Source organism: Ranitomeya variabilis, chromosome 3, assembly GCF_051348905.1.
Source record: "Ranitomeya variabilis isolate aRanVar5 chromosome 3, aRanVar5.hap1, whole genome shotgun sequence".
NCBI lineage: Eukaryota > Metazoa > Chordata > Amphibia > Anura > Dendrobatidae > Ranitomeya > Ranitomeya variabilis.
In genome coordinates, this window is record NC_135234.1 from 168,314,794 (window position 1) to 168,339,185 (window position 24,392).

Sequence of the window (24,392 nt, forward strand, 5' to 3'; positions counted from 1 at the left end):
TGGAAATGCTAATGTGTATTTGGTTGTGCCAATAAAGCTCGTTTGAATTTGAGAGTAGTGAAGTTATTTTTTACTTCCTTCATGGTGGCCCCGACCCCCGCATCCTGCCGCCCTAGTCACGCGCCCTCAGGTTCCTAGTGGAAATACGACCAGATTATGAGCCATCAGATTTGTCCTGACACCATAGTGAACAGAACTTAGAATAGTATTAGAAGATGGGGAACGTTTTCTTGTCCTTATGTGGTGTGTCTGGAATTGGTGACCATATGGAACACTATGCAAGAGATACTGTGTATACATACCATTGATGTCCTGTGGCTTCCATATTAGTTTTCTCTGTGTTGCTTTACAGGATGAAGAAGAAAAAGATTCACAACTAGCTTTTTCCGTTTGGCTTCAAAGAAAACACAAAGAAAAAATGAAAGAGAAAAAGATGGAGGAACTACGAAAACAGGAGCACGAGGCATTTCTCCTGGAAAGGAAAGACAAGGAAGGGGCTTTTGCACAGTAAGTAGAAAGGCAGATGGAAAAGTCACAAGCAATGTGATCTGTATGTATATTTTTCTCTTCTTTCCTCTGTGTGATCAGACTTTGGGACTTAGCTTTTTTTATTAAACTGTTAGCACAAAATGATCTACATGTATGCAGGGCCGTATTTATAGTTTCTGCTGCCTTAGGCACTTTTAGTGCTGCCTCCCCCTTTGGTGAGTATGACACTATCGGCAGTGACTTTGGCAAGAATCGCTGATGTGAAAGTCGCCTTTTGCAGCAGATCTGGCAGTTTTTCTGCATGTGCCGCGTAACGGATCACTTACGGCAACACTGCGTTCGGCCTCATTCATTCCCTATGGGATTTGCGGCACTTGCCATGATCTGGCAAATGCGGTACCATACCTCCCAACTTTTGAAGAAGGGAAGGAGGTATAAAGTTTGCGGCGCGCGTAGTGCGCCGTGGCAAATTTTAGGCCACGCCTCTGACCACACGCTTTTCACAACTAGTCACACCCATATCCACGTCCCAACCACAGCCATTTAACACTGCTGATCACACTGTTTTATATCCAATAATTATAAAGAAAAAAATATGGCCACACAGTGCTCCATACTGTATAATGGCCACACATGATGCTCAATACTGTATAATGACCACACATGATGCTCCATACTGTATAATGGCCACACAGTGCTCCATACTGTATAATGGCCACACATGATGCTCAATACTGTATAACGGCCACCACACATGATGCGCCATACTGTATAACGGCCACACACAGTTCTCCATACTGTATAATGGCCACACATGATGCTCAATACTGTATAATGGCCACACATGATGCTCCATAGTGTATAATGGCCACACATGATGCTCCATAATGTAATGTCGGGAGGTGACCCAGGACTTATAAAAAACAAAAAACAAAAAAAACAAACCTTGCTCAGGTGCCGCCCCCTGCATTGTCCCCGCCCTTGGCACGTGCCCTCCAGTGCCTAGTGGCAAATACGGCCCTGCATGTAAGTCAGCGCTGGTGTGATCATGTGTGGAGGAGGGTCAGGAATTGTGTTCTCTCCACATGTGGTAGGTGCTGGTTATATTACATCGCCCACAGCGGAGCTCCCATCAATCTCATTGACATTTTCGTGGAGCAGGTGCCAGTCCATGTGTGGCATCAATGAGTTACCATGGATGAAGGCCCCTGGTTTCTATCTTGGCACTCCTGTGAAGCTCAGCCATAGGCCAGAGTCAGACGCAACGTATGAAAAATCGGTCTGAGTCTCCCTGCCAAGAGTCGGACAAGTGTTCTCCGTATGGTCATCCGTGTGTGATGCGTTTGCAATGCGATGATGTGCTTTCCTCGCATCTATGTATCCGTATGGCATTACATTTTTCACTGCTTTTCCTCGTTGAATTTAATGGTTCAATGGGCTGAAATGAGGAAAATATGTGTGTATTTCTCACATGTCACACGGATGGTCCATGTGGTGTCCGATTTTTTCTCGCACCCATAGACTTGTATTGGCGAGACTCGGGCGATATACGTGTAAAATTGCAGCATGCTGCTACTTCACTCGCACGCTGAATATGCCCGACAAAAAAAAACGGTGATGTGAGCTCCCCCATAGATTAACACTGATCCGAGTGCTATGCAATGTTTTCTCGCATAGCACTCGTTTTATACGCTAGTGTGACTCCGGCCATAGACTAAGCTTCAGAAGAGACCATGATTTTCACTATATGCTGCAATATTATGATATGGTATTGCAGTATTTAGTATAAGCAATCACATCATCGCAGGTTCAGGTTTATTTCTGAGCTGACAGTTGCATTGATACCTCGATGTGTAACATATGACATTTTGATCAGTTTTCTTTCATGATTTTAAGGAGGTGTAGTAACCGGAAAGCCACATTTCTGGAGGATTTTTTTGTCCTTAAAGGGAATCTGTCACCTAATTTTTCGCATATAAGCTGCAGCCACCGCCATTAGGGGCTTATCTATAGCATTCTGTAATGTTGTAGATAAGCCCCCAATGTAACCTGAAAGATAAGAAAAACAGGTTATATTATACTCACCCAGGGGCGGTCCGGTGCAGTGTGGTCCGATGAGCGTCGCAGGTCCAGGTCCGGCGCCTCCCATCTTCATGCGATGACGTCCTCTTCTGTCACGCATCATGCACAGGCGTAATTCTCTGCCCTGTTGAGGGCAGACCGAAGTACTGCAGTGCGCAGGCGCCGGGAAAGATCAGAGAGGCCCGGCGCCTGCGCACTGCAGTACTTTACGCTACCCTCAACAGGGCAAATCAGTACACCTGCGCAGGATCCGCGACAGAAACAAGGAGGATGTCGACATCGTATGAAGATCGGAGGCGTCGGACCCGGACCTGCGACGCCCATCGGACCCGAACCGAACCGCGACCGCCCCCCCCGGTGAGTATAATCTAACTTGTTTTTCTTATCTTTCAGGTTACATCGGGGGCTTATCTACAGCATGAGGCTGGTTTCACACGTCCAGAGAAATCGGTACCGGAGTTATCTGTGTCCGTGTGCTCACGTGGCACATCAGTGTGGCACACGTGCGGCAGCCGTGTGCCGCCTGAGGACCACATGGACTCAGGGTGGATAAAAATCAATGTTTTTTTAAAAAAATCAAAAAAATCGGATTTTTTTGATTTAAATCGGATTTTTTTGATTTAAATCGGATTTTTTTCAATAAACTGCTTTTTGAGGAAAATATTTTACCATCCAAAGGTTCTTCCATCATGAGATAAAGCTGAGTTGTTTAACTCAGTAGAATAAAGGCTGTATATGTGTAACATTCACAATGCCATGCTCTTCCAGAGGTTTCTGTAGGATGCTGACTATCCAACAAGTTTGGGCATGTCAACTGAATGGAAAAAGAAACTAAACCAAAAGTGAAACCAAGCTAGAAGTGTGGAATTAAAGGGGCAGTATGAACAAAATGTGGAGGCTATTAATAGTTTATACAATTAAGACATGCTGCTTTTAAACACCTACCTATTGCCATATAGTAAAACAAAAAAGATTTTTACTTACTTTGGGGTCCCCCCCCTCACCCTGGCGTTAGATCGTTGCCCCTAGTTTCATCCGTGTAACTATGGGCGCACATGCGCACTGCTCTCACTTCTCATTTTAATCGTGATTTATATTAAAAAAAACCTTTTGATTTAAATCAGTGATTTAAATCATGATTAAAATCATGATTTAAATCGATCCGATTTAAATAGAAAAAAATATTTTGATTTAAATCGTGATTTAAATCATGATTTAAATCGGCGTGATTTAAATCAATCCACCCTGCATGGACTGCAGGAGAGACAGCGCTACAGTAAGCGCTGTCCCCTGCTTGTGGTGCTGAAGCCGGCATTCATCCCTTCTTTCCTGCTCGGCTGAAAAGCAGCGCTAGCAGGAGAGAAGGGATGAAAGATCAAGTTTTTGTTCTTTTATGTTAAAAATAAAGTTTGCTGGTGATCTCCCACCTCCCATCCCCAGTACGCCGCCCGGCCGCTTGCAGAGAAATACTCACCCAGCTCCCGCGATGTCTCCTCTGAGCGCCGGCAGTCTGTCCTGTGTGAGCGGTCACATGGTACCGCTCATTACAGTGAGGAATATGCGCATATTCATCACTGTAATGAGCGGTACCACATGACCCCTCACACAGGACAGACTGCCGGCGCTGAGAGGAGACATCGCGGGAGCTGGGTGAGTATTTCTCTGCAAGCGGCCGGGTGGCGCACTGGGGATGGGATGCGGGAGATCACCAGCAAACTTTATTTTTAACATAAAAGAACAAAAACTTGATCTTTCATCTCTTCTCTCCTGCGGGGGAGAAGAGATGAATGCCGCCTTCAGCACCACACCCAGGGGGGACAGCGCTTACTGTAGCGCTGTCTCTCCTGTGGGCGGTACGTGCACACGGAGGAGAGTGCACACTGTTCTCCGTGTGCACGTGTGCAGGACGTATTGCTGTACGTACTGCCGGAGATAAGCGGACATGTCTCCATGTTTTCAACACAGACACACGGTCCGTGAAAACACGGAGACATGTGCATAGACCCATTCATTTGAATGGGTTAACGTGTGTCAGTGTCTCCGGTACATGAGAAAACTGTCAGTACACGTACCGGAGACACTGACGTGTGAAAGAGGACTTACAGAATGCTATAGATAGGCCCCTAATGGCGGTGGCTGTAGCCTATATTCCCTTTAAGTCATTTACGGTATAGGTTAATTAATTTTATATGTTGATTGACCTGAACTTTTAGAGGTGCGTTGAAACCAAATACGGTATATTTGTTTTTTTTAATTCAGAGATTTACAGCAGTATTTAAATGGTTACAGTGCAGCAATCAGAACTAGCTCCAGTCGCTGCAGTTATAGGCAAATAGCGGCTATGTAACACAGCTGGTATCTACCTGGTATGACGATGAGTCGGCTTTATATTTTCCTTAGTGACCTATGAATAATATCTTATAGATATTATTCCTTACCTTATAGATCATTAAGCAATTCATTAATTAGAGTTTTCTTGGGAATAAACTTCTTCTGCCTGTTGGCCTGCACTAGCTTACACACCCTCCCCAGGTTCTGTAATGCTTTTCTACTGCTGCTCCAGTCTTTGTTTACAAGCTACAGCAGTGACAAGACTACTGCAGACATACTATTACTACTACTGTGACATCAAGACTTGCTGCATTGGTTATGGGTCATGTCCGACGCTATTCACACTAGGGCGTCCGACAGACAGCGGTAATTCCACATACGTCCACTATACGCTCAGTGGCGCCGGCTAGACTTTATCCAGGTTGTCCGGGGTTAATCTGGCTGGTACTCGGGTTTAAGGCTGGGTCACTGCCACGGCCTTTAAATAGTCGTTCTGGATTTTGGGCGTCGCCGATTATAGCTTGTGCCTCGTGCCTAGTGTTTCCGGTCTGGAGTGGGGGTCTTGTAAGGAGTATCGTATCTGGTGGTGTATTATCCTTTGTTATATTTCTCCTTCCTATATTTGTATTTGTTTTGCCCTGAGCACATTATTGTGTTTTCCAGTTCGTCAGCGGTGTGTTGCGTTTTAAGTTTTCCCTGTCAGTGCTTTCTGTGGTAGTTGGTGTGTTATCTCTTCACTGGGTGGCGGGTTGCGGTTTCAGCGTAGGTTTGAAACAGGAGTTAGGGCCAGGCCTGGTGGCCCAGACAAGCACACCATTAGTGTAAATTCTGGGAGAGGGACAGACAGGGTTTCCCCTAGTCTGAGGGTTATCGCAGGGTCCCGGGTAATCAGCCTTAACTTCCCTTGGCTTTCCGTGACATTATGTGATGTCTAGCAGAAATTTCACCGCTGCATCCAGTAAACAAGGACTAGAGTAGCAGTGAAGAGGCAGTGCTGGTCCTGGGGAGGGTGAGTAACAGATCTTTTTATTATTTTAACCTAGTGCAGGCAGATTGGCTGGTGAAAGTTATTGCTAGAAAACCCTTTTAAAAGAGTGGTCCGAAGTCAAAGTAAATTTCATTGTAAATCTATTTTCTCATATACTTGCATTAAAAATTCCCTACCCTTCCTTAACTACACTATCTAACTAATTTTCTACTTTTTTTTCCTTAACCCCTTCCCGACCCATGACGCCTATGTGGCGTCATGGAATGATCGCATCCCTGCAGATCGGGTGAAAGGGTTAATTCCTATTTTACCCGATCTGCAGGGAGAGGGGGAGTTGTACTTCAGCCTAGGGGGGGTGGCTTTGCCCCCACGTGGCTACGATCGCTCTGATTGGCTGTTGAAAGTGCAACAGCCAATCAGAGCAATTTGCAATATTTCACCTATGAAAATGGTGAAATATTGCAATCGGCTGCTGCAATAGCATCTTCCATGGCTGGAAATCATTTTCTGGCCCCCCCCACCGCCCCCGATCTCCTCCCCAGTCCTCCGTTCTGTCCGGTACCCCCCTCCGTCCCCCTGTTCGCTCCCCCGTGCTCCTGTCCACTCCCCCATGCTCCTGTCCGCTCCCCCCGTCCTCCGATCCCCCCCCTGTGCTCCGATCCACCCCCCCCCCACCCCCTCATACTTACCGATCCTCCCGAAGTCGGTCCGTCTTCTCCCTGGGCGCCGCCATCTTCCGGCTGGCTGATTCATTACAGGTACATTTTGATCGCTGTGGTAGGTTCTACCACAGCGATCAAAATAAAAAAATAATAAATAAACCCCCCCCCTTTATCACCCCCATAGGTAGGGACAATAATAAAATAAAGAAAATATTTTTTTTTCTTTTTCCACTAGGGTTAGGGTTAGAACTAGGGTTAGAACTAGGGGTAGGGTTAGGGGTAGGGTTACGGGTAGGGTTAGGGTTATGGCATGTGCACACAGAGCGGATCGGCCGCGGATCCGCAGCGGATCGGCAGCGGATCGGCCGCGGATCCGCAGCGGATCGGCAGCGGATCGGCCGCGGATCGGCAGCGGATCGGCCGCGGATCCGCAGCGGATCGGCAGCGGATCGGCAGCGGATCTCCGCAGCGGATCGGCCGCGGATCCGCAGCGGATTGCCCGCGGATCTGCAGCGGATTGGCAGCGGATCCGCAGCGGATTGGCCGCGGATCCGCAGCGGATTGGCCGCTGCGAATTCGAAACAGTTTTCCATCAGGTTTACAGTTACAGTACCATGTACACCTAAGGAAAACCAAATCCGCTGTGCCCATGGTGCGGAAAATTCCGTGCAGAAACGCTGCATTGTATTTTCCGCAGCATGTCAATTCTTTGTGCGGATTCCGCAGCGTTTTACACCTGTTCCTCAATAGGAATCCGCAGGTGAAATCCGCACAAAAAAACACTGTAAATCCGCAGGCAAAACGCAGTGCCTTTTACCTGCAGATTTTTCAAAAATCGTGCGGAAAAATCTCACACGAATCCGCAACGTGGGCACATAGCCTTAGGGTTAGGGTTGGAATTAGAGTTAGGGTTGGAATTAGTGCTAGGGTTTGAAATAGGGTTAAGATTAGGCTTGTGGTTAGGGTTACGGATAGGGTTAGGGGTGTGTTGGGGTTACAGTTGTGGTTAGGGTTGGGATTAGGGTTAGGATTAGGGTTGGAATTAGGGTTACGGTTGTGTTGCGGTTAGGGTTGTGGTTAGGGGTGTGTTGGGGTTAGGGTTGTGATTAGGGTTATGGCTACAGTTGGGATTAGGATTAGGGGTGTGTTGGGGTTAGTGTTGAAGTTAGAATTGAGGGGTTTCCACTGTTTAGGCACATCAGGGGTCTCCAAACGCAACATGGCGCCACCATTGATTCCAGCCAATCTTGCGTTCAAAAAGTCAAATGGTGCTCCCGCCCTTCCAAGCCCCGACGTGCGCCCAAACAGTGGTTTACCCCCACATTTGGGGTACCAGCGTACTCAGGACAAACTGGGCAACAACTGTTGAGGTCCAATTTCTCCTGTTACCCTTGCAAAAATAAAAAATTACTTGCTAAAACATAATTTTTGAGGAAAGAACAATTATTTTTTATTTTCACGGCTCTGCGTTATAAACTTCTGTGAAGCACTTGGGGGTTGAAAGTGCTCACCACACATCTAGATAAGTTCCTTCGGGGGTCTAGTTTCCAAAATGGGGTCACTTGTAGGGTGTTTCTACTGTTTAGGCACATCAGAGGCTCTGCAAATGCAATGTGACGCCCGCAGACCATTCCATCAAAGTCTGCATTTCAAATGTCACTACTTCCCTTCCGAGCCCTGACGTGTGCCCAAACAGTGGTTTACCCCCACATATGGGGTATCAGCGTACTCACAACAAACTGGGCAACAAATATTGGAGTCCAAATTCTCCTGTTACCCTTGTGAAAATAAAAAATTGCTTGCTAAAACATCTTTTTTGAGGAAAGAAAAATGATTTTTTATTTTCACGGCTCTGCGTTGTAAACTTCTGTGAAGCACTTGGGGGTTGAACGTGCTCACCACACATCTACATAAGTTCCTTGGGGGGTCTAGTTTCCAAAATGGGGTTACTTGTGGGGGGTTTCTACTTTTTAGGCATATCAGGGGCTCTGCAAACGTAACATGATGCCCGCAGACCATTCCATCAAAGTCTGCATTCCAAAACGTCACTACTTCCCTTCCGAGCCCCGGCATGTGCCCAAACAGTGGTTTACCCCCACATATGGGGTATCAGCGTACTCAGGAGAAACTGGACAACAACTTTTGGGGTCCAATTTCTCCTGTTACTCTTGCAAAAATAAAAAATTCTGGGCTAAAAAAATATTTTTGAGGAAAGGAAACACATTTATTATTTTCACGGCTCTGCATTATAAACTTCTGTGAAGCACTTGGGGGTTCAAAGTGCTCACCACACATCTAGATAAGTTCCCTTGGGGGTCTAGTTTCCAAAATGGAGTCACTTGTGGGGAGTTCCTACTGTTTAGGCACATCAGGGACTCTGCAAACGCAACCTGATGCCCGCAGAGCATTCCATCAAAAGTCTGCATTTCAAAACGTCACTACTTCCCTTCCGAACCCCGACGTGTGCCAAAACAGTGGTTTACCCCCACATATGGGGTATCAGCGTACTCAGGAGAAACTGGACAACAACTTTTGGGGTCCAATTTCTCCTATTACCCTTGGGAAAATAAAAAATTCTGGGCTAAAAATCATTTTTGAGGAAAGAAAAATTATTTTTTTATTTTCACGGCTCTGCGTTATAAACTTCTGTGAAGCACCTGGGGGTTATAAGTGCTCACTATGCATCTAGATAAGTTCCTTGGGGGGTCTAGTTTCCAAAATGGGGTCACTTGTAGGGGAGCTCCAATGTTTAGGCACACAGGGGCTCTCCAAACGCGACATGGTGTCCGCTAACGATTGGAGCTAATTTTCCATTCAAAAAGTCAAATGGCACGCCTCCCCTTCCGAGCCTTGCTGTGCACCCAAACAGTGGTTTACCCCCACATATGAGGTATCGGCATACTCAGGAGAAATTGCCCAACAAATTTTAGGATCCATTTTATCCTGTTGCCCATGTGAAAATGAAAGAATTGAGGCTAAAAGAAATTTTGTGTGAAAAAAAAGTACTTTTTCATTTTTACGGATCAATTTGTGAAGCACCTGGGGGTTTAAAGTGCTCACTATGCTTCTAGATAAGTTCCTTGGGGGGTCTAGTTTCCAAAATGTGGTCACTTGTGGGGGAGCTCCAATGTTTAGGCACACGGGGGCTCTCCAAACGCGACATGGTGTCCGCTAAAGATTGGAGCCAATTTTTCATTCAAAAAGTCAAATGGCGCTCCTTCCCTTCCGAGCCCTGCCGTGCGCCCAAACAGTGGTTTACCCCCACATATGAGGTATCAGCGTACTCAGGACAAATTGGACAACAACGTTCGTGGTCCAGTTTCTCCTTTTACTCTTGGGAAAATAAAAAATTGTTGCTAAAAGATCATTTTTGTGACTAAAAAGTTAAATGTTCATTTTTTACTTCCATGTTGTTTCTGCTGCTGTGAAACACCTGAAGGGTTAATAAACTTCTTGAATGTGGTTTTGAGCACCTTGAGGGGTGCAGTTTTTAGAATGGTGTCACTTTTGGGTATTTTCAGCCATATAGAACCCTCAAACTGACTTCAAATGTGAGGTGGTCCCTAAAAAAAATGGTTTTGTAAATTTTGTTGTAAAAATGAGAAATCACTGGTCAAATTTTAACCCTTATAACTTCCTAGCAAAAAAAAAAATTTGTTTCCAAAATTGTGCTGATGTAAAGTAGACATGTGGGAAATGTTATTTATTAACTATTTTGTGTCACATAACTCTCTGGTTTAACAGAATAAAAATTCAAAATGTGAAAATTGCGAAATTTTCAAAATTTTTGCCAAATTTCCGTTTTTTTCACAAATAAACTCAGAAATTATCGACCTAAATTTAACACTAACATGAAGCCCAATATGTCACGAAAAAACAAACTCAGAATCGCTAGGATCCGTTGAAGCGTTCCTGAGTTATTACCTCATAAAGGGACACTGGTCAGAATTGCAAAAAACGGCAAGGTCATGAAGGGGTTAATTCCTTTTTGATGACCTTCGTTGGAGTATCACCACTGCATGCAGGGATACCCAAATGAAGCTTCATCAGGGGGCAGAAGCTGCGGTCACTGCCACAGCCTCTGTCCCTTCCCTGAAAGGAAGCGTCATCAGTGACGCTCATTTCAGGGGCTGGTCTAAACCCTGCTCTGTCCCAGCTTTCTGTATGATGTGCACAATCACAGTGAGCACTCTGTTGTCGGCTCTGCTCAGTAGTAACCAGCCGAGCTGTGTCACCATACCCTGTCTGCAGGACACCATCGCCGCTCCCACAAGTGACGTCACTGGTCATTTGCAGGCCAGGTATTGTGACACTGCTCTGTTGCCGGCTGGTTACTACCGAGCTGAGTTGACAACAGAGTGCTCGCTGTGATTGTGCATATCACACAGTGATATAAAGTTATATTTCAGTCATCGGTCACTAAGGAAATTATGAAGCCTCCTCAAATTAACTAACCAGCATCATACCAGGCAGATGCCAGCTGTGTTACATAGCCAGTATTTGCCTATAACTGCAGCAAGGGTGTGCTATCATATTGCACAGTGCCCTGTGACCCCAGCCTCTGCCCCTTGATGACGCATTATTTGAGTATCCCAGCATGCACTGGGATTATCAAACGAAGCATCATCAAACAAGGCGTAGAGGAAAAAATAGAATAGCTGTCAGATCGTGCAGTTAGGGAAGGGTAGGTAATTTTTAATGCAAGTATAATATAAAATACCTTCGATTATGCCACTGAATAGATAGAGATTTACATTGAAATTTACTTTGAGTTTGGACCACCGTTTAACCCCTTCACAACATCCGCCTTACATGGACGGCGCTGCAGGTGGTGCGTTCACGCAAATCCCCCTACATGTATGGCGTGACGATCATGCGTCCTCACACCAAGTGAAATCAAAAGCGTGTGGCAGCATTATATGAGAGCGGACACCCTGCTGCAACGCCCACAATTGGTGGAATAGTGACATGGATCGCCATAGCAGAGCGAGGGAGAGCCCTCTCTGCTCCGATCGGCACAACGCGATTTTGATTGCGTTGTGCTGAATTTCTCCATGGTGACCCCGGGCCGAAAGATTGCCCCGATGTACGGTTGCCTGTAAGCTCCTGCTCACTCTTCCTCCCTGAGTGCGATGCACTAATCTAATGACCTGCAATGCAAATGCATTGCAGTGTATTAGATCAGCGATCAGGGCAGAAAAAGTTGATGTTCCACCCTGAAAAAAAGATTTAAAAAAACTAAATTTTAATAATATAAAAAAAATCACAAATTAAGAACAAAAAATGAAGAAAAAACATTAATCCAATAAATACATATATTTATGTAAAAACAAAAATAAACACATAAAGTATATACTGTATATTTGGTATAGCCGCATCCGAAACGACCTAACCTATAAAACTGTCCCACTAGTAAACCCTTCCAGTCAACATTGTAAAAAAAAAAACTTTTTCATCATACCGCTGAACAAAAAGTGGAATAAAATGCGATCGAAAAGTCAAATGTAAATAAAAATGGTATCACTGAAAACAAGCCACCATACAGCTCCATCAGTTGAAAAATAAGTTATAGCTCTCAGAATACAGCGATGTAAAAACAATTTTTTTTTTCTATAAAACATTTTTTATTGTGAAAAAGCACCAAAAAAATAAAATTTGTGTAGATGTGGTATCTCTGTATTCGAATTGACCTGAAGACTAAACCTGCCTTATCACTTTTACCACACAGTGAACAGCATAAAAAAAATCCTGAATTGCTGTTATTTGTTCATTTTGCCTCTCAAAAATCGGAATAGAAAGCGATCAAAAAACGTTAAGTGATCGAAAATAGTACCAATGATAGCATTAACTCGTCCCTCAAAAAACAAGCCCTCACAAGACTGGAATAAAATTATAGCTCTTAAAATAAGGCTATCCAAAAAAAAAAGCATTTTTTTAGTGTGTGACAGCAGCCAAACAGAAAAAAACAATATAAATCTGGTATCGCTGTAATTGCACCGACCTGAAGTAAATAAAGTTGTCTAATCGCTTATATCACAGGAGGAACGCAGTAAAAAATAAATAAAACTAATTCTTCTCCTGCTGTTGATTTGTTCATTTTGTTTCCCATAGGTCACAGTAATGCTCGGCTCACATTTATCCTGTGGTCTACGCTGAGCGCTTACACCAGAGTTTTCTTGTCAATCTCTGAAATACCTGATTCAGATGGAACCCCCAACAAAAGATTCCCTATAATAATGGAGTCACTGTGGATGTTGTCTGACCTTTGTTCCGGTGGTGTCCATCTATTTAGGTGTGCATAAAAGTGCCGTTGGCCACAGTTTTGTGCACTTCTGAAAAGAAGGACACCGCTGAACAGAGGCCAAATAGAGTTCAAAGTTACTCTGCTGCCTCATTATAGTGAGTGGATCCCTCGGGGGTTTCATCTGAATCACGTCAATCAGAGATTTAGATGGAAACCAAATGTAAGTGCTCAGCGTAGTGTGCAGGATAAATGTCATTCAGAATTTTATGTAAAATTTCCCAACAAAAGCTTCAACTCACTCTACAAAAAAAAACAAGTCACGTCCGTCATCTGTTATCGGGAATATAAGAGGCTTCCAGGTTACTGGTAGCACAAAGGCTCTGGAAAAATGCTGTGGCTCTTCGCTGCCCAAAAGAAATACAGCAAATTCTGCATTCCCAAATTCACCCCTACCTTCTGAGCCCCACAGTTTGCCTAAACCACATTTTGCATCTACATTTGGAATTTCTGTAGCGATGAGAGCCTGCCTAATTTATGAATGCATGTCTCCAGAACAGGAAGTGGTCACTACAATGTACTGGGCACTACAACGTACTGGGCACTGCAATGGCAGATTTGCAATTTTCACTCAGCAACATTCATTGCTGCTTGTTTCTGGCAAACGCCCATGGAGTCTAAATCGTCACTATGCAGCGCCCCAGAGTCCTGGTCGTTGCAGTACTGTGGCTCCGCCACTATGGGGAGCTATGGTGCGTCCGATGGCACTGAAGGAGTTCATCTGATCAGGTATCACAGACACCAATACATTTCACAGCCGGGCCTCCGGGGGGAGCTAAGGGTGCTATTCATTAGGCCACCCCCCACCATAGTGGGTAAACTGGGGGTCAGGCAGGAAGTTAGATCAGAAAGCTGACTGGGTTGGAACCAGGCAACACCTTGTGGCAGAGGGTGTTGTAGGGGAAGATACAGTAGGGTCTCTGTCAGGGGTGGGATCCTGACAGAGGCTTGGCAACGAGAACGAACGTAACGGGACCGTGCCTGCTCCGGGTAGCGGCGGTGCCCAAGAAAGTATTAGAAGAGAGATAGATTGTGCTGAGTGAGAAACGGGATCACGCAAAGGAGAAATACCAGTAGGAGTCGTGCTGTAAGACCGAAGCAACATCCTACTGAGGCGCACTACCGGTGGCCGGAACGCCGAGGGAGTAGAATAACATTCAGCTTCAAGCAATACTCCAAACAGCGGCAGGGCAGTCAGTCTCAGGCGGGCTGTCTAACTCAAGTCACCTATGAAGTCTTGGGAGGCAATTGTGGGAGAGGGGCGTCTCTAGGGTCCCGGAAGAACTCCAGGCCTACCCGTCAAACGGGTGCCGTTCCTACCCGAACCTCAGGGAGGGACGGAGGATTAGCAGAACATCATCTAGTCGAGTTGTGAGGGAACATCAGAAACAGACACAACAGTTGTGGGGTACTTTCCGTAAGCACAGCAGGGAAGGACTACAACACATAGCGCTAGGGGGAAGGCACAGATTTCCTCCTGTGAAGAGAACTCTGGAAGTGTCATTGGACCGGCCGGACTTGCGCAGCCTGGTGAGCTGTCATGATTCCCCAATGGCATGGGAACATCAGAAACACAAAAATAACAGACTAGCTCTCGGGTGATGGAAACTCAAGCTGACCGTGACCTAAATCTACCACACAACTAACAGTAGCCAGGAAGCATTCCTACGGCTGCCTAGATGCCATGCGCCAGCCGGAGAACTAACTACGCCTGGAAGAGGAAGGAACAGACCTGGCTTACCTCTAGAGAAATTCCCCAAAGATGATAGTAGCCCCCACGTATATTAACAGTGAGTTCAGAGGAAAAGACATACACAGTATGAAGGTAGATTTAGCAAAGCGAGGTCCACTTACTAGATAGAGGAAGGATACAAAAGAGGACTTCACGGTCAGCTGAAAAACCCTTTCAAAAACCCATCCTGAAATTACTTTAAGACTCCTGTGTCAACTCATGACACAGGAGTGGCAATTTCAGTCCACAAGAGCTTCCAGTAACAGGAAATGACAAAACTGTAAACTGGACAAGAAAAACAAAACAATAAGGACAAGAGTCCACTTAGCTGATCAGCAGACTAGTAGCAGGAACATGCAACTGAATGACTCAGGTTACAATGATGACCGGCAAGGAAGTGACTGGAGAGCAAGGCTAAATAGGGAACTCCCAAAACTGATGGAAGCAGGTGAGCTGAGGCAGAAAAGCACACACAAGTCTCCAGTACCACCAGCCACCACCAGGGGAGCCAAAAAGCGGATCACAACAGTACCCCCCCCTTAAGAAGGGGGCACCGAACCCTCACAAGAACCGCCAGGGCGACCTGGATGAGCCCTATGAAAGGCACGAACCAAATCCGAGGCATGAACATCAGAGGCAGTTACCCAAGAATTATCTTCCTGACCATAGCCCTTCCATTTAACCAGGTACTGGAGTCTCCGCCTGGAAATACAGGAGTCCAAGATCTTCTCTATAACGTACTCCAATTCACCCTCAACCAGCACAGGAGCAGGAGGCCCAGCAGAAGGAACCACCGGCACCTCGTATCTCCGCAACAACGACCGATGGAACACATTATGGATAGCGAAAGATGCCGGAAGGTCCAAACGAAAGGAAACAGGGTTAATAATCTCCAAAATCCTATAGGGACCGATGAACCGAGGCTTAAATTTAGGAGAAGAAACCCTCATTGGGACAAAACGGGAAGACAACCACACCAAGTCCCCAACACGAAGGCGAGGACCAACCCGACGCTGGCGGTTAGCAAACCGCTGAGTCCTCTCCTGGGACAAATTCAAATTGTCCACCACTTGTTCCCAAATCCGATACAACCGATCCACCACAGCATCTACTCCAGGACAATCCGAAGACTCCACCTGACCAGAAGAAAAACGGGGATGAAACCCCGAATTGCAAAAGAAAGGGGAAACCAAAGTGGCAGAACTGGCCCGATTATTAAGAGCAAACTCCGCCAACGGCAAAAAGGCAACCCAATCATCCTGATCCGCAGACACAAAACACCTCAAATACGTCTCCAAAGTTTGATTAGTTCCCTCCGTCTGGCCATTAGTCTGAGGATGGAAGGCAGACGAAAAGGACAAATCAATGCCCAACCTGGCACAGAATGCCCGCCAAAATCTAGAAACGAACTGGGTACCCCTATCAGAAACGATATTTTCAGGAATACCATGCAAGCGAACCACATTTTGAAAAAACAAAGGAACCAACTCAGACGAGGAAGGCAACTTCGGCAATGGCACCAAATGAACCATCTTAGGAAAACGGTCACACACCACCCAGATAACAGACATCCTCTGAGAGACAGGAAGATCAGAAATAAAGTCCATCGAGATGTGCGTCCAAGGCCTCTTCGGAATAGGCAAGGGCAACAACAACCCGCTAGCCCTAGAACAACAAGGCTTGGCCCGAGCACACACATCACAAGACTGCACAAAAACACGCACATCACGAGACAGAGATGGCCACCAGAAGGATCTAGCCACCAAATCCCTGGTACCAAAAATTCCAGGATGACCCGCCAGCGTAGAAGAATGAACCTCCGAGATGACTCTACTGGTCCAATCATCAGGAACAAACAGTCTACCAGGTGGACAGCGATCAGGTCTATCCGCCTGAAACTCTTGCAAAGCACGTCGCAGATCTGGGGAAATAGCGGATAATATCACCCCATCCTTAAGGATACCTGTAGGTTCCGAATCACCAGGGGAATCAGGCTCAAAACTCCTAGAAAGGGCATCCGCCTTCACATTCTTAGAACCTGGTAGATATGAGACCACAAAATTAAACCGAGAGAAAAACAACGACCAGCGCGCCTGTCTAGGATTCAGGCGCCTGGCAGACTCAAGATAAATCAGATTCTTGTGATCAGTCAAAACCACCACCTGATGTCTAGCACCCTCAAGCCAATGACGCCACTCCTCAAATGCCCACTTCATGGCCAAAAGCTCCCGATTACCGACATCATAATTTCTTTCGGCGGCAGAAAATTTTCGAGAAAAGAACGCACAAGGTCTCATCACTGAGCAATCGGAACTTTTCTGCGACAAAACCGCCCCCGCTCCGATCTCGGAAGCATCGACCTCAACCTGAAAGGGGAGAGAGACATCGGGCTGGCGCAACACAGGGGCAGACGAAAAGCGGCGCTTAAGTTCCTGAAAGGCCTCCACAGCGGCAGAGGACCAATTGGCAACATCAGCATCCTTCTTAGTCAAATCCGTAAGAGGCTTAGCAACACCAGAAAAACCAGTTATAAATCGACGATAAAAATTAGCAAAGCCCAAGAACTTCTGAAGACCCTTTAGAGAAGTAGGCTGCGTCCAGTTACAAATAGCCCGAACCTTGACAGGGTCCATCTCAACAGAAGAAGGGGAAAAAATGTACCCCAAAAAGGAAATCTTTTGAACCCCAAAAACACACTTAGAACCCTTTACACACAGAGAATTCTCCCGCAAGACCTGAAAAACCCTCCTGACCTGCTGAACATGAGACTCCCAGTCCTCAGAAAAAATCAAAATATCGTCCAAATACACAATCATAAATTTATCCAGATATTCACGGAAAATATCATGCATAAAGGACTGAAAAACTGAAGGCGCATTAGAAAGGCCGAAAGGCATTACTAAATACTCAAAGTGGCCCTCAGGCGTATTAAATGCGGTTTTCCACTCATCCCCTTGCTTAATTCGCACCAAATTATACGCCCCACGGAGATCAATCTTGGAGAACCACTTAGCCCCCCTTATGCGAGCAAACAAATCAGTAAGCAGCGGCAACAGATACTGATATTTGACAGTAATTTTATTCAGGAGTCGATAATCAATACAAGGTCTCAGCGAGCCATCCTTTTTAGAGACAAAGAAAAACCCAGCTCCTAAAGGTGATGAAGAAGGATGAATATGTCCCTTTTCCAGGGACTCCTTAACATATTCTCGCATGACAGCATGCTCAGGTACAGATAGGTTAAACAAACGACCCTTTGGAAATTTACTGCCTGGAATCAGATCTATGGCGCAATCACACTCTCTGTGGGGAGGGAGAGAACCGATTTTAGGCTCTTCAAAAATATCCCCAAAATCCGACAAAAATGCAGGAATCTCAGAGGGAATAGATGACGAGATAGGAACCAAAGGTATGTCCCCATGAGCCCCCCGACATCCCCAGCTTAACACAGACATAGTTTTCCAGTCCAGTACTGGGTTATGAGATTGTAACCATGGTAATCCAAGCACTAAAACATCATGTAAATTATACAACACGAGGAAGCGAATCATCTCCTGATGGTCTGGAGTCATACGCATAGTCACTTGCGTCCAGAACTGTGGTCTATTACAAGCCAGAGGTGTAGAATCAATACCCTTCAGAGGTATAGGAACTTCCAGAGGCTCCAAATCAAACCCACAGCGCCTGGCGAAGGACCAATCCATGAGACTCAGAGCGGCGCCAGAGTCCACATAGGCATCCACGGTAATAACTGATAATGAACAAATCAGAGTTACAGACAGAAGAAATTTAGACTGTAAAGTGCCAATAGAAACAGACTTGTCAACCTTCCTAGTACGTTTAGAGCATGCTGATATAACATGCGCGGAATCACCACAGTAGAAGCACAAGCCATTTTTGCGCCTATAATTCTGCCGCTCGCTTCTTGACAGAATTCTGTCACATTGCATTTTCTCTGGCGTCCCTTCAGAAGATACCGCCAAATGGTGCACGGGTTTGCGCTCCCGCAAACGCCGATCAATCTGAATCGCCATTGTCATGGACTCATTCAGACCTGTGGGCGTAGGAAACCCCACCATGACATCCTTAACGGCATCAGAAAGGCCCTCTCTGAAATTTGCCGCTAGGGCACACTCATTCCACTGAGTAAGCACAGACCATTTACGAAATTTTTGGCAGTATATCTCAGCTTCATCTTGCCCTTGAGACAGGGCTATTAAAGCTTTTTCAGCTTGAATCTCCAAATTAGGTTCCTCATACAGCAACCCTAAAGCCAGAAAAAACGCATCCACATTGAGCAACGCAGGATCCCCTGGTGTCAATGAAAATGCCCAATTTTGAGGGTCACCTCGCAGCAAAGAAATCACAATCTTAACCTGCTGAACAGGATCTCCAGAGGAGTGAGGTCTGAGAGAAAGGAATAATTTACAATTACATTTGAAATTCAGAAACCGAGATCTATCTCCGGAAAATACCTCTGGTGTAGGAATCTTAGGTTCAGAAATAGGAGTACATGTAACATAATCTTGTAAATTCTGAACCTTCGTAGCAAGATTATTTAAACCTGCAGCCAAACTCTGAGGGTCCATCCTTAAACCGGAGAGATCAGAGCCATTCAAGGATTAGAAGGAGAGAAAGGCAAGGCTGTAAATAGAGCAGAAATACAACTGAGCCAACTAAGTAGCAAACATGAGAGGAAAAAAAAAAAAAAAAAAATCTACAGACTTCTTTTACTCTCCTTTCTTCTGCCAATTACTTTAACAGCGGCCGGTCATACTGTCATGATTCCCCAATGGCATGGGAACATCAGAAACACAAAAATAACAGACTAGCTCTCGGGTGATGGAAACTCAAGCTGACCGTGACCTAAATCTACCACACAACTAACAGTAGCCAGGAAGCATTCATACGGCTGCCTAGATGCCATGCGCCAGCCGGAGAACTAACTACGCCTGGAAGAGGAAGGAACAGACCTGGCTTACCTCTAGAGAAATTCCCCAAAGATGATAGTAGCCCCCACGTATATTAACGGTGAGTTCAGAGGAAAAGACATACACAGTATGAAGGTAGATTTAGCAAAGCGAGGTCCACTTACTAGATAGAGGAAGGATACAAAAGAGGACTTCACGGTCAGCTGAAAAACCCTTTCAAAAACCCATCCTGAAATTACTTTAAGACTCCTGTGTCAACTCATGACACAGGAGTGGCAATTTCAGTCCACAAGAGCTTCCAGTAACAGGAAATGACAAAACTGTAAACTGGACAAGAAAAACAAAACAATAAGGACAAGAGTCCACTTAGCTGATCAGCAGACTAGTAGCAGGAACATGCAACTGAATGACTCAGGTTACAATGATGACCGGCAAGGAAGTGACTGGAGAGCAAGGCTAAATAGGGAACTCCCAAAACTGATGGAAGCAGGTGAGCTGAGGCAGAAAAGCACACACAAGTCTCCAGTACCACCAGCCACCACCAGGGGAGCCAAAAAGCGGATCACAACAGTGAGCCGTATTCTGGATTGAGGACCCAGAGATCTTCAGTAAAGAGGTAAAGAGACTGCAACCTGGTGTCCTCATTATTTACCGCGACCTGCACCCCACAACTGCACCGTTACAACACCACTTATTCCACCGGACGTCCCCCACTGACAGACAGGGCCACGGACTGGGTCTAGCCACTGTGACAACCCCAGAACTGAGACTCAGAGGCCCGGCTCCGGGTACCCCTCGGCCCTGTGGCGGTGTGGGGGCGCTCCAACTTGGCGTCACGAACAGGATCTACTTAAAGCCTGAAGAATCAGGTCATGTGTGCCTTGGAACTGTGATTTGTTGTGCTTGGACTGTACTTTATTGAGAGACTGTGTATTGCCATTGACCCAGAGAAGTTCCCGCCAAAAGCCGCCGCCATTGCTACGCCAGAGAAGAAGGAGGGCGTGCCATGGGAGGAGACTACCAGAGTGGCGCGAGAAATGGCTACCGCCCCCTGCGCTTCTGGCTGCAAGGTGAGGACCTGCCCTCAAGCAGAGGACGACCCCCTGATTTGCAACGGCGGGAAGCAGGAGATGGAGAAGCTCGGCCCCGGAGAAATGGCGGAGTCCGATGCATGCATTGCCACCGATCAGCGGATCATGACGAAGAACAGCGAGCGCCGGAACGGGGAAGGAGCAGTCCCGGTTTACCCTCATTTATCGGCGGCGGACCCGAAGCCCCTGGAACAGATAGCGGAGCTGAGTCCACCAATCCCGACCCCGGAGCCAGCGGAGGAGGGACCACAGCGAGCGGAGCCGCGTTCGAGGACCGCATTGGAGGAGCCGCGGTCCGAGCAGCAGCCGACTCCAGCGTTCTTGTCAGCGGACCGGATCGACATCGATGGAATCATATCAGGCGCAGGTATGGAAAGCGCCCCTACTCCCCTGTCATGAATCCCAATGGCTAGGGATAGCAAGGGACAAGCAAGGTAATACAAAATATCGGACGAGCTCTAGGGTGATGGAACCTGGGCTGACCGCTGCCCTACGCCTGACAAACGCAACTAGAGATAGCCAGGGAGCGTGCCTACGTTGGTTCTAGACGCCACGCACCAGCCTAAGAGCTAACTAGTACTGCAGAGAAAATAAAGACCTCACTTGCCTCCAGAGGAATGAACCCCAAAAGGTATAGTTGCCCCCCACATGTATTGACTGTGAAATGAGAGGAAGGCACACACATAGAGATGATATATATAGGTTCAGCAAATTGAGGCCCGCTGTAAACTAGAAAGCAGAACGATACAAAAGGGGTCTGAGCGGTCAGCAAAAAACCCTAATCAAAAAACCATCCTGAGATTACAAGAACCCATGTGCCAACTCATGGCACATGGGGAGAACCTCAGTCCACTAGAGCTACCAGCTAGCATAGAGACATAATAAGCAAGCTGGACAAAAAACCAACAACTGAAAATCAGCACTTAGCTTATCCTGAAAGATCTGGGAGCAGGTAGGCAGGAACCAAACAGAGCACATCTGAATACATTGATAGCCGGCAAGGGAATGACAGAAAGTCCAGGTAAAATAGGAACCACCCAGCCTCTGATGGACAGGTGGAAACCAAAGGCCGCAACCCACCAAAGTCACCCAGTACCAGCAGTAACCACCAGAGGGAGCCCACAAACAGAATCCACAACAGTACCCCCCCCTTGAGGAGGGGTCACCGAACCCTCACGAGAACCCCCAGGGCGATCAGGGTGAGCTCTATGGAAGGCGCGGACCAAATCAGTCGCATGAACATCGGAGGCGACCACCCAGGAATTATCCTCCTGACCATAACCCTTCCACTTAACCAAATACTGGAGTTTGCGTCTGGAAACACGAGAATCCAAGATCTTCTCAACAACATACTCCAATTCTCCCTCCACCAGCATCGGAGCAGGAGGCTCAACCGAAGGAACAACGGGCACCTCATACCTCCGCAACAACGACCGATGGAACACATTATGAATAGCAAACGATGCTGGGAGATCCAAACGAAAAGATACAGGGTTAAGAATCTCCGAGATCCTGTAAGGACCGATGAACCGAGGCTTGAACTTAGGAGAAGAGACCTTCATAGGGACAAAACGAGAAGACAACCACACCAAATCCCCAACAAGAAGTCGGGGACCCACGCGGCGACGGCGATTAGCAAACTGCTGAGTCTTCTCCTGAGATAACTTCAAATTGTCCACCACCTGATTCCAAATCTGATGTAGCCTGTCCACCACCACGTCCACTCCAGGACAATCCGAAGACTCCACCTGACCAGAGGAAAAACGAGGATGAAACCCCGAATTACAAAAAAAAGGAGAGACCAACGTGGCAGAACTAGCCCGATTATTAAGAGCAAACTCGGCCAGTGGCAAAAAAGCAACCCAGTCATCTTGATCAGCAGAAACAAAACACCTCAAATAAGTTTCCAAGGTCTGATTAGTTCGCTCCGTCTGGCCATTCGTCTGAGGATGGAATGCAGACGAGAAAGACAAATCAATGCCCATCTTGGCACAAAACGTCCGCCAAAATCTAGACACAAACTGGGATCCCCTGTCAGAAACGATATTCTCCGGAATCCCATGCAAACGAACCACGTTCTGAAAAAATAAAGGGACCAACTCAGAGGAGGAAGGCAACTTAGGCAAGGGCACCAAATGAACCATCTTAGAAAAGCGGTCACACACAACCCAGATAACGGACATTTTCTGTGAAACCGGGAGATCAGAAATAAAATCCATGGAAATGTGCGTCCAAGGCCTCTTCGGGATGGGCAAGGATAACAACAACCCACTGGCCCGAGAACAGCAAGGCTTAGCTCGAGCACACACTTCACAAGACTGCACAAAGGTACGCACATCCCTAGACAAGGAAGGCCACCAAAAAGACCTGGCCACCAAGTCTCTAGTACCAAATATTCCAGGATGACCAGCCAACACAGAAGAATGGACCTCGGAGATGACTCTGCTGGTCCAATCATCCGGAACAAACAGTCTTTCTGGCGGACAACAATCCGGTTTATCCACCTGAAACTCCTGCAATGCACGTCGCAAGTCTGGGGATACGGCGGACAATATTACCCCATCCCTAAGGATACCAGTAGGCCCAGAGTCTCCAGGAGAGTCAGGCACAAAACTCCTGGAAAGAGCATCTGCCTTCACATTCTTTGAACCTGGCAGGTATGAAACCACGAAATTGAAACGAGAAAAAAACAACGACCAACGAGCCTGTCTAGGATTCAAACGCCTGGCAGACTCAAGGTAAATGAGATTCTTGTGATCAGTCAAGACCACCACACGATGTTTAGCACCCTCAAGCCAATGACGCCACTCCTCAAATGCCCACTTCATGGCCAAAAGCTCCCGATTACCCACATCATAATTGCGCTCGGCGGGCGAGAATTTTCTAGAGAAGAATGCACATGGCTTCATCACCGAGCCATTAGAACTTCTCTGTGACAAAACCGCCCCCGCTCCAATCTCGGAAGCATCAACCTCAACCTGAAAAGGAAGTGAAACATCTGGTTGACACAACACAGGAGCAGAAGAAAACCGGCGCTTAAGTTCCCGAAAGGCCTCCACGGCCGCAGGAGACCAATCAGCAACATCAGCACCCTTTTTAGTCAAATCAGTCAAAGGTTTAACAACACTGGAAAAATTAGCAATGAACCGACGATAAAAATTAGCAAACCCCAATAACTTCTGAAGGCTCTTAACAGATGTAGGTTGTGTCCAGTCACAAATCGCCTGAACCTTGACGGGATCCATCTCAATAGTAGAAGGAGAAAAAATGTACCCCAAAAAAGAAATCTTCTGGACTCCGAAGAGACACTTTGAGCCCTTCACAAACAGAGAATTGGCCCGCAGAACCTGAAACACCTTCCTGACCTGTAAAACATGAGACTCCCAGTCATCTGAAAACACCAAAATATCATCCAAATACACAATCATAAACTTATCCAGATATTCACGGAAAATATTGTGCATAAAGGACTGAAAGACTGACGGAGCATTGGAGAGTCCAAAAGGCATTACCAAATACTCAAAATGGCCCTCAGGCGTATTAAATGCGGTTTTCCACTTGTCACCCTGTTTTATCCGCACCAGATTATACGCACCGCGAAGATCTATCTTAGTGAACCACCTAGCCCCCTTAATGCGAGCAAACAAATCAGTCAATAATGGCAGTGGATACTGATATTTGACTGTAATCTTATTCAGAAGGCGATAATCTATACAAGGCCTCAGGGAACCATCTTTTTTTGCCACGAAAAAAAAACCTGCTCCCAGAGGGGACAAAGATGGACG

The 24,392-nt window shown here is 46.4% G+C and overlaps 1 protein-coding gene across 4 annotated transcripts in view; it reads left to right on the top strand.

Moving 5' to 3' along the window:
* The window catches only part of CCDC181 (coiled-coil domain containing 181), a 57,123-nt gene that overhangs the window by 23,159 nt on the left and 9,572 nt on the right, over positions 1-24,392 (top strand). For 2 of the 4 annotated variants that reach the window (XM_077294844.1, XM_077294845.1), the window contains exon 6: positions 353-503. In XM_077294844.1, coding sequence (XP_077150959.1) covers positions 353-380 — 28 coding nt within the window. In that variant the 3' untranslated portion in view covers positions 381-503. Of the gene's footprint in view, positions 1-352; positions 508-24,392 lie in introns of those variants that run through there. The other 2 variants (XM_077294842.1, XM_077294843.1) reach the window with 1 other exon arrangement.